General features: G+C 47.4%; 1 protein-coding gene across 1 annotated transcript; it reads left to right on the forward strand.

Annotated features, from left to right (window-relative positions):
• The first annotated feature begins 846 nt into the window (after positions 1–846).
• LOC134204701 (uncharacterized) lies at positions 847–5615 on the forward strand. Its single transcript, XM_062679481.1, has 3 exons — positions 847–925; positions 3794–4197; positions 4824–5615. The coding sequence occupies exons 1-3, from the start codon at positions 847–849 to the stop codon at positions 5613–5615; spliced, it is 1275 nt and encodes a 424-aa protein (XP_062535465.1).
• The last annotated feature ends 5295 nt before the right edge of the window (positions 5616–10910 follow it).

Consider the following 10910-nt stretch of genomic DNA (forward strand, 5'->3'; position numbering starts at 1 on the left):
CTGTCAAGACCATCCGAGTTCCTCGGTCTGTCACTCTGCTAGCCGTTTTCCTTCGACAAGGTGACGAATCCTCGATTCCGCCTCCTTTCTGATCTTCTTCACCACGCGTTCCGCCAGGTTCCGCTTCTCCTTAAGGTTTCGGGTTTCGGGTTTCGCGCTCCGCACTCTTACTAGCCTCTAGTAGGGTCCTCCAGTCGGACTTAGCCTCCACTACTAGGGCGCAGAGCGCCTGTACAGCAAGTTTCAGGTCCCTGCTGTACTCAACGCGGTTGTCCAGAAGCAACATGTTCACATCCGACACGTCTGTTATCACCTCCATCGTCTGGCCACCGCGTTCATCGTGGTTAGTCATCAGCGAATTGATGACTCTGGTCAGGGTAAGGCCGTCCATTTTTACTTCGACCGGCAGCTCCTCTGACCCTCCACGGCCTTCTCCTTCGCCTTCTCCCGACGACCTTTGGAGTGACCTCTTGAGGCCACTGCGCCTAGCGAAAGGATCCTCCTTGCCTCCAGTCGCCACTCCTCCATCCTACGTTGGTTTAGTTTTAGTTGTCTTAATCATCGCTATTGGGTCCCCTTGCTGCTGCTGTCGAATCCTGCTAGTGTAATCGCCTTCACGATCGCATGGTTATTTATACATAACTTGCGGCATGCAGGGAGGCCATGTGAGGATTGACACTTTCGTTTTATGGGACGCCACGGTCTTATGGGACGGAAGACAGTCTGACCATTAGCCCATTCGCCGTTTCAGGTCGATGCTACCCGGCCTTACTAAGAGAATACTACCAGAGACTACCAGCCCTCGCCTTCACAATATTGCAATATCCAAAAACATAGTCCAATAACATGCATCCAGTATACCATAATCAGGATTTTACTGGGATCAACCCTGATGAGCCGATGGCACTCCCTGGGCGTGTGCTTTGTAAGCGGCACACAGTCACTTTGATAGAGTCTGCTTACGGAACGGACACTTGTGTTTTTTTGGTACGGATTTAGCAGAACCCACTGCTAGACCCCACCACGTCTTAGGCAGTTCTTCCAAACTTGCAGACGTTTGGAGAGGGGTCGTTAAGCCCTTGGACATAGTCCCTACTGCCCTGGACATAGTCCTTGCTGCCCGTGGAACCTATACTAAAAAGGTACTGTTTGAGCTTCTCAATTTGGCACCTTATTTTCGAGTTTAATGTTATGAAACATGAAATTGCTTGCAAATATGTGCTTTGATGATCTCAACTGTATTTGCTATCTTATTTCTTGGCAATTTTGTCCCTTGAGCGGTCATCGGTCAGCCCTCTAGAAGATCCGGAACATCCGTAAAAGTGGCCGATTTTAAAACTTCATCCCAGAGCTTCGCGATTTTTTCGTAACCATTCATTCTTGCAAATTGTTGATGCAATCAATAGTAAATGATGTTGGGTCACTAGGCCGAAGGCCATTAGGCCGAATGGTCATTAGGCCGAATGGCCATTAGGCCGAATGACCATTAGGCCGAATGAAAACTGGGGAGTGAGAAGTGAGGAAGAAGTAGAACGTAAGAATAAAAAAAAAGAAAAAGGAGGAATAAGTAAAAGGGAAGAAGGAAGACGGAAGAAGGAAGAAGAAAGAAAGAAGAAGAATAAAGGAAGACGGGAGAAAGAGGAAAGTAAACGGAAGAAAGCAGAAAGCAGAAGGAAGAAGGTAGAAGGAAAAAAAAGAGAAAAAAGATGGAAAAAGTAAGAATGAAGAAGGAAAAATTAAGAAGGAAGAAGAAAGAAGGAAAAAGGAAGATGGAAGAAGGAAGAGGAAGAGGAAGAGGAAGAAGGAAGAAGGAAAAAGAAAGAAGAAATAAGGAAGAAAGAAGAAGTAAGATGGAAGAAGGAAGGAAAAAGGAAGAAGAAATGACGAAGAAGGGAGAAGGAAGAAAGAAGAAGTAAAAAGAAGAAGTAAGAAGAAAGAAGGAAGACGAGACTAAGAACGAAAAACCGGGAAGAAAGCAGAAAGAAGAAGGAAGAAGAAAGAAGGTAGAAGGAAAAGGAAAGAAGAATGAAGAAGGAAGAAGAAAGAAAGTAGAAGGAAGAGGGAAGAAGAAAGAAGGAAGAAAGAGGAAAGAAGAAAGAAGGAAGAAAGAAGTAAGAAAAAGGAAAAGGGAAGAAGAAAGACGGAAGAAAGAAGAAGGAGGAAGAAAGAAGGAAAAAAGAAGAAGGAAGAAGTAAGAAGGCAGAAGAAAGAAGGAAGAAGGAAAAAGGAAGAAGGAAGAAAGTAGAAGGCAGAAGGAAAAATAAAGAAGGAAGAAGGAAGAAGAAAGAAGGAAGAGGGAAGAAGAAAGATGGAAGAAAGAAGAAGGAAAAAGGAAAAAAATATTAAGAAGGAAGAAGGAAGAAAGAGGAAGAAAAGAAGGAAGAAGGAGGAAGAAAAGAAGGACGAAGGAAGACGGGAGGAAGAAGAAGAAAAAAAGGAAGATGGAAGAAGGAAGAAAGAAGGAAGAAAGAAGCAGGATGAAAGAAGCAGGAAGAAGGAAGAAGGGAAAAGGAAGAATAAAGAAGGAGAAAGGAAAAAGGAAGAAGGAAGAAGGATGAAGAAAGAAGGAACAAGGAAGAAGAAAGAATGAAGAAGGAAGAAGGAAGAAGGATGAGGGAAGAAGAAAGAAGGAAGTAGGAAGGAGGAAGAAAGAAGAAGGAAGATGGAAGATGAAAGATGAAAAAAGGAAGAAGGGAGAAGGAAGAAAGAATTTCTCATTTTTCACTTCTTGCTTCTCTTTGCTAATTCGGCCTAATGACCGTTCGGCCTAATGACCATTCGGCCTAATGACCTTCGGTCAAATGGCCTGACACCATAGTAAATATCTCCTGTCGGTCTTGTCGGTCTTTCAGGAGATCTAGAACATCCGTAATATGGTCAATTGCAAAAGTTCATCCCAGAGCTTCACGTTTTTTTTTTTCATAGCAATCCATTCTGACGAATTATGAGTGCAATCAATAGTGAAAGTCTTTTGTGACCATCAAATGCTCTCCAGAAGATCCAGAACATCCATAAAAGAGGCCAATTCCAAAATTTTATCCCAGTGTTTCGTGATTTTTTTGTAACCATCCATTCTGACAAATTGTGAGTGCAATTAAGTCTTTTTTGACCTCCAAACGTCTCAGAAACGGTCCTTTGGAAGATCCGGAACATCCGTAAAATTGCCGATTCCAGAAGTCCATCCCACTGCTTCGAGATTTATATCCTGGCGAATTGCGTATGCAATCAATAGTAAAGTCTTCTGTTAGCCCCTAATGAAAATACCTAAAGGCATTGTTCAAGAAGTTCTTCCGAGAATTCCTCCGGATGTTGCTCCGTGAATTCCTCCGCAAATTCCTCTAGAAGTTCCTCAAGTGATTCTTCGGGAAGTTTTCAAAGGCATTCCTCCGAAAAATTTTCCGGGAGCTCCCGTGGGAATTCCTACGAAAGTTCTTCCGGGAATTCCTCCATAAGCTCTAAAGGAAGTTCCTTCGGGGAAATCTAGGCTAAAGCTAAGCTAAAGCTAAGCTAAAGCTAAGCTAAAGCTAAGCTGTTAAGCTAAAGTTGTTTAAAGCTAAGCTAAAGCTGTTAAAGCTGGCTAAAGCTAAGCTTAAAGTTAAGCTAGTTAAAAGCTGTTAAAGCTAAGCTTAAAGCTAAGCTAAAGCTTAAGCTAAAGCTTAAAGGCTTTAAAGCTAAGCTAAGCTAAGCTAAAGCTAAGCTAAAGTTGTTAAAGCTAAAGTTGTTAAGCTGTTGTTAAAGCTAAGCAGCTAAAGCTGTTAAAGCTAAGCTAAAGGAAAGCTGGTTAAAGCCCCAGCCCAAGCCCCAGTCCCCAGCCCCAGCCAGTCCAGTCTGGCCCAGCAGCCTGGGCCAGTCAGCCCCCAGCCCCAGCCCAGCCCCGTCTCCAGCCTGCCCAGCCTGCCCAGCCTGGCTCAGCCCAGGCCCCAGCCTGGCCCCAGCCCGGGCCCCAGCCTCCGTGCCCCGCCCAGCCTGCCCAGCCTCCGCTCACCAGCCCAGCCTCAGCCTGGCTCAGCCCGCCCAGCCCGGGCTCAGCCCGCCTGCCCGCCTCAGCCTGGCCCAGCCTGGGCCTCAGCTCCCAGCTCCAGCCTGCCAGCCGCCCAGCCTGGCCTCAGCCCGCTCAGCCCGCCTCAGCCTGGCCCAGCCCGCTCAGCCTGGCTCAGCCTGCTCAAAGCCTGCTCAGCCCGGCTCAGCTCGGGCTCAGTGCCCGGGCTCAGCCTGCTCAGCTCACCAGCCTGCTCAGCCTGGCTCAGCCTGCTCAGCCTGCTCAGCCTGCTCGCCTGCTCAGCCTGCCTGCCTGCCTGCCTGCTCAGCCTGGCTCAGCCTGCTCAGCCTCACCAGCCTGCTCAGCCTGCCTGCCTGGCTCAGCCTGCTCAGCCTGCTCAGCGCTCAGCCTGCTCAGCCTGCTCAGCCTGCTCAGCCTGCTCAGCCTGCTCAGCCTGCTCAGCCCCAGCCCTGGCCCCAGCCCAGCCCCAGCCCCAGCCCAGCCCCAGCCTGGCCCCAGCCCGCCCCAGCCCCAGCCTGCTCAGCCAGCTCAGCCCCAGCCCCAGCCCAGCCCAGCTGCCTGTGCCCCAGCCTGGCTCAGCCCGCCCCAGCCCCAGCCTGGCTCCCAGCCCTGGCCTCCAGCCTGGCTCAGCCCCGCTCAGCCTGCCCAGCCAGCTCCAGCCTGGGCTCAGCTCCGCCTGCCCGCTCAGCCTGCTCCAGCCCGCCCAGCCGCTCCGCCGCCCAGCCCTGCTCAGCCTGGGCTCAGCCCAGCCTCAGCCTGCCCCGCCCAGCCTGCGCCTGGCTCAGCCTCCGCTCAGCCTGCTCAGCCTGCCTGCCCGCCTCAGCCTGCTCAGCCTGCTCAGCCTGGGCTCAGCCCTGCTCAGCCTCCGCCTCCAGCCTGCCTCAGCCTGCTCAGCCTGGGCTCAGCCTCGCCTCAGCTCAGCTCAGCCTGCCTGCCTCAGCCTCGCTCAGCCTGCCTGCCCAGCCTGCTCAGCCTGCCTCAGCCTGCTCAGCTCAGGGCCTCAGCCTGTCAGCCTGGCTCAGCTCAGCTCAGCCTGGCTCAGCTCACCAGCTCAGCTCACCAGCCTGCTCAGCCTGCTCAGCCTGTCAGCCCAGTCTCCGTGCCCGCCCCAGTCTGCCCGTGCCCGGCTCAGCCCCAGCCCAGCCCCAGCCCTGGCCTGCCCAGCCCGGCCACCAGCCCGCCCCAGCCTGGGCCCCAGCCCTGGCCTGCCCCTGCCCAGCCCTGCCCGCCCAGCCCCGGCTCAGCCACCAGCCTGGGCTCAGCCCCGCTCCAGCTCCGCCCAGCCTCCCGGCTCAGCCTCAGCCAGCCCAGCTCTCAGCCTGCCTCAGCTCCGCCCAGCCTGGCTCCAGCCCGCTCAGCCCAGCCTCAGCCTGGGCCCCAGCCTGCTCGCCTCAGCCTGGCCTCAGCCTGCTCAGCCCGCTCAGCTCACCAGCCTGCCTCAGCCTCAGCCTGCCTGCTCAGCCTGCCTCGCCTCCGCCTGCCGCTCAGCCTGCTCAGCCTGCCTCAGCCCGCTCAGCCTCGGCTCAGCCTGCTCAGCCTGCCTGCCTGCTCAGCCTCGCTCAGCCTCGCTCAGCCTAAGCTCAAAGCCTGCTCAAGCCTGGCTCAAGCCTGCTAAAGCTAAAGCAGTTGTTTAAAGTTGTTTAAAGCTTGAAGTTGCTAAAGCTTTTAAAGCTAAAGCTGCTTGCTAAGCTAAAGCTGTTTAAAGCCAGTTGTTAAAGCTTGCTTAAAGCTAAGCTAAGCTTGCTGTTAAAGCTGTAAGCTAAAGTTGTTAAAGCCAGTTAAGCTAAAGCTAAGTTTAAAGCTAAGCTTAAAGCTGCTAAGCTAAAGCTAAGCTTACAAAGTTGTTAAAGCTAAGCTAAGCTAAAGTTGTTGTTGTTAAAGCTAAAGCTAAGCTAAAGCTAAGCTAAAGCTAAGCTAAGCTAAAGCTAAAGCTAAGCTAAAGCTAAACTAAGGTTGAGCTAAAGTAAAGCTAAAACTAAGGTAATATATTTTTTGGATTCATCATTTATTTTTTTGATAAGATAAATGTAAAGCTGAGCTAAAACTGTGCTAAAGCAAAGCTTAAGTTGAGCTAAAGCTATGCTCAATCTATGATACAGCTAAGCTTGATATCAATCAAATCTAGCTAAAACTTAGCTTTCTCATTATCTTAATGCATTGATAATAACAAATTAAACATTGAAAGACCCCTCGATTCGACCACAGGTCCCTAAAAATCATCAGCCCCATGTAGTGCGAGACATTGGCGCCTTTCCCCGCTCGCGGTTGGGGTTTCAAATTAAGGAACAAATATTGAAATGTTCCGTCCGAGAAACAGCAAAACGGGCCTTTATGCCCTTTCGCCCCCATCATGCCGTCCCAGCGCATTGGTATGGCGAGTTCAGTTGGTAGCCGGAGCACATTTTCGGGCGAATTCATAACTTTTTCTTCTGCTCGCTCTGCTCTGCTTCAGGTATGGAAATGTCTTTACAACAAAACGCGTCGCTTGTGGAATAAATTAAAATGAAATGCGACAACATAATTTTAATGTTTTGCGTCCGCGTCCGCCGGGTTAGTGGGCGGCAAGGGGATTTAGCCTGGGCGGGGTAGCGAAAAACTCTGTTTGGCGTTTTCGATGGCAATGAATAATTGACAATGTTGGTCCGGGGAATGCCTTCTGGTCATTCGGAAGTGGTGAGTTTTGGCTGGAATGATACTTTCCAAGTAATTTTAGGACAAGTTAAATACATCACGATCAGATCAAAGTTGTTTACACGCGTAGAGTGATGGTTCGGTTTGGCTGCAAATGCGCAGTAGTGTCACGCCAAAACCAATTGCTTTCATTAAACAGTGGAATAGTGCCGACTTAACATATGCACAGTACATAAATATGTAGAACACCAGAACACTGCACTATAAAACACTATACGCGTCGTCGCAGTGCTGAGAAGAAAGTGTTACAAAACGCATCAATTAAGTTTTATAATATGCTTTTGCGACACAAATGGTTGTGTAGCAGCGCATCTTCTCGTTGAATTAACAATATATCCTTTCTTTTCCTTGCTATTTTTTTTAAATTCTAGAAGGTGTGTTCAATTACTACACTGATTCGTTGTGTACGATCCTCCTCTGCGCGAAAACAGATCACCCAAACCCAACTAGTGCCGCAACAACGACTAACAGCAGCAGATACAGCGCATTATTAATTCATTAAAACATGACACGAAATTGTCTCCCTTTCCCTTGCACGTTCTGAGTCTTCTATCACCTACATGAAGGAAGTCTGGTCCCATTAGGGGCGTCAAAATGTTTCTCGATTAAGAGCGTCGCTTCGACCGAAGACTTCTTTTCAAAGTATCAACAGCGGCATAGAGAAAGAGCCTCTCCGCTGCTGTGGAGTCGAATATGAGCAGTCACGTCCAAGATGAATACACAGCTAGGTGTTTCAATGTGCTCAGTTTATGGACGAGAAGAAGGCGGGGGTGAAAAATTCATTTTCGGTGCAAAACATAAACAAACCGGCTGGCTCTCCCATACTAAAATCCAAGATGGCTGAATCGTGAATTTGGCAGATTGGAACACCTAGTGGTGTATTCATCTTGGTCACGTCGACCGCTATAGCGGCTAGGTCGGTACGTACGCCCTGGAAAAGTCGCGTTGCATCGCTGCCTGGCGTTTTTGTCGTTCGCGTCGCCTGATGTGACGGCACGAACCAGCGGGAGTCATATGGATTCCCTTCCCCAGTCCGGATCCCGACAGTCATCATAACCATAATGGAACGTACACACGGTCAAGCAGTTCGACCAACATTGACTCCACCTCTCGTTTATTCAAACATCCATCAAGTTTTACCAACAGCGACACGAACAATCAATTTATTCGACCAACAATATCACACACGAACGACCGAAGCGACAACTTGAGCACCAACCATCAAAAAATATATGGGGGTTTGTGCAACTTTACTACAAATGCTCAAACATGTTCGGCGAACCTTGACTCCACCCCCGACAACTCAAACCAAAATCAAACCGTTTTAATTTTTTCCAACCGAGCTGCCAACTGTCAAATGGTTGTTCGAACAACTTCACACACGTTCAAACAAAGCAGCAACCGAAGCGTTTTCTTGGGGGCGGAGTCAATGTTCGTCAAACTGCTTGACTGGTGTGTACGTAGCATAACGCTGAACTGATTGCTGTGGCGGACTTCCTATCATTCCGATCGAGCAAAGCGATGCGATACGAAGGTGGCGGTGTCCCACGATTTAACCGCGCTATTGCTGCCGTCGACGAATTGCAGTCGGTTGTGTTATTGCCAGCACCCAGCTGGGACAAGGAAAATACGGTGCAAGTTTTCCCCTTTCACTGATAGAAGAAAGAAGACAAAGTCCCGATAAATATGCAATGCACAATTGGGAGATATTCAACGTGAGAGTGGGGACGATAGGCGAGTCGGGCACAGCTCACGATTTGAATATTGCTATCGCTTCGCTACTATTACTTATCAGTCGCCGGTCGTCCGCCAAAGTGATAAATCTTTGTTGCACTTTAATATTTTCCTACTCCGTGGTTGTGCACATCCATCCCACATACTATTTTTTAAAGAAAATGCAATGTGTCAAATCTGCTGCGTACCTTCCATAGAACAGAATTACGTACAATGCTTTATAATCCCGAATTCGCCGCAGTATTTTTCCCACACCTTCCAATTGAAACGCAATCTGTTCCATCTGCTTTGGAAAACAACATTGCCCAGGGACACTACGGAAACAGCCATCACCTGGACTAAACTCATACAATTTGCCCCGTTCCGTTGTCGTCGTCCAATTCGCCTGTATGCAATTGTGTTTCTTTCGTTTTGCATAGCAGCACCCCGAGCAACCTCGTATTTTCCAGCACCAAAGCCGCGCGCACATTGCATTCATAAATTTCGATTATTCAATTAGTGCATAATTTATTCGCACTTTCGTCCGCACCAGCAGCAACAACAGCAAAAGCGACTACACATTTCCGTACGTATGTATGTAGGATACCGAAAGGAGCCTAGCGCTGCGCTGGACGAGAAGCGGCTTCGCCGCGCCTGTTGAAGAGGTAGTTAGTGTTGCGCGCTTGTCGACCAAAAGTGAGTTATCACTTTCTCGCGCACTTCTCCACGCGCAGATCAACTCAAAACGCTCGGCAACAACGAAAGGTCGGTGGGCGCGCGTAACGCAATGCAACCCTACGCTTCGGAGAGGCCGCTCGCTATTCAGCATCAGCAGCGGGAGCCAAACCGGGCCGCCCGGCAACCGAGTACCGAGAGGTGGAGTGTCGATTTCAATTAGGTTGGCTTCTTCATATCTCAGGGTGGAACCGAATTGCCTGTGGACTCCATACCCACTGATTGGTTGTAATTTAGACCAAAACGAGCCCGCGTGCGGCGTAAAGGTGCCAAAATGAAAACGGAAAGAAAGGAAAAAATGCCAACGGGTAAAGTTTAAAATATATATATTTTTTTGAGAGTATTACTATTCCTTATCATGTTCTGTGAATTACATTAGTGGAAGAATCTTGGATACTTTGACAAAAATATGTTGATCTTTCAGTGGAATGTCTTCACTTGTCATAAGACGAGTTCGTACTATCCCATTCAAGTCCACCACTTGATTGTATACTCGTGCCTTGATGTGACCAAAATGAGTGGACTGGAAACATGTTGCATATTTGAGGAACAAACAAATTTACGCAATTGTATTGCAGAAGTAAGAGCTAAAGGTATCTGGAAAGCATCATTTTACCGTTTTGAGACTGTAATTTTCAATAGATTCCGAGGTCTCATTTGTGCAAACTAGAGATGGGCGTTCAGATCCGGAACCTGTCAAATAATCCGGATCTTTAAAGTGAGTGAATGATTCGTGGATCATTTTTTAAAAGATCCGGTTCACCAGATCAGCAAATTATTTGACCATTTGTAAGGAACTAATAAAATAAAAAGTTCATTCTTTGTAATCCATACGCTTGTAAACAAAAAAGGGTAAAATTATTGTCAGTACGGTTCAAAAGTGTGAGCCTGAATGACGAAGGTTTCACTTTTTTGCATTCTCTTGTAACGATCAATGTTGTATTTTATTTCGGGTTTCCACCTTTGAAATTATTATCGATAAATATTCCTACATAGAATTATTTTAGCGTGCAAAAAGAAACATTACGGCTTTAAAGTTTATAAAAGCTTATGCTTCAATACGCCACCTATATATGGAAACCGTAAACTGTGATTCAAATTTGCATGAGAAACTTTCGAACTTGTATAACGGCAGGCATATATTTAGGCGACATTTCACCTGCTAGAAAAATGATGTAATGGAAAATTCCACAAAGAAAATACGTAGTAAAGGAAATTTGAAATGATCAAATAGCCCATTTCTCTATAATTAAATCACCAATCAAAAATATACTTCTACGCTCTCAGTACACTTTCGGTTGGAAATTGCGTCGTAACTTGAAATATAATACCAATTCAGACGCGGTCGACCATTATTCTGGTGGAGTTTTGAAATAGTGAAGTTCGAAAATCAAAGTGGTGAATTTTTAAAAAAGCTTGATATTGGAAAATATCGTTAGATTTTGTAAAGCTTAAATAACTAAATTCGAAGTAAAGTCGCGATTTGAATTAAAATAATTTAAATAGTTCTAATTGTGAATTGAATTTCAGATCATTATTTTTTTTGAGTTCGGTTAGTTTCTTTCTATAGTTGAAAACTATCACTCGTCCACACGTGCTTAAGTGTGTGAATTGAACCAGGTAAGCACTTAGTGAACAAAATCGTTGTTTAGGCCAAGCCCAAGCAACGAGGGCAATCGGTCTGGGCTAGACCAAATCCAAAGGATAGACCACGTCGCACAGTGGGACCAATTCCAAAAAAGACGGTCAAAAATGTTAGTAGTGAATAAAA

Source organism: Armigeres subalbatus, unplaced genomic scaffold, assembly GCF_024139115.2.
Source record: "Armigeres subalbatus isolate Guangzhou_Male unplaced genomic scaffold, GZ_Asu_2 Contig836, whole genome shotgun sequence".
In the NCBI taxonomy this organism is placed as follows: domain Eukaryota; kingdom Metazoa; phylum Arthropoda; class Insecta; order Diptera; family Culicidae; genus Armigeres; species Armigeres subalbatus.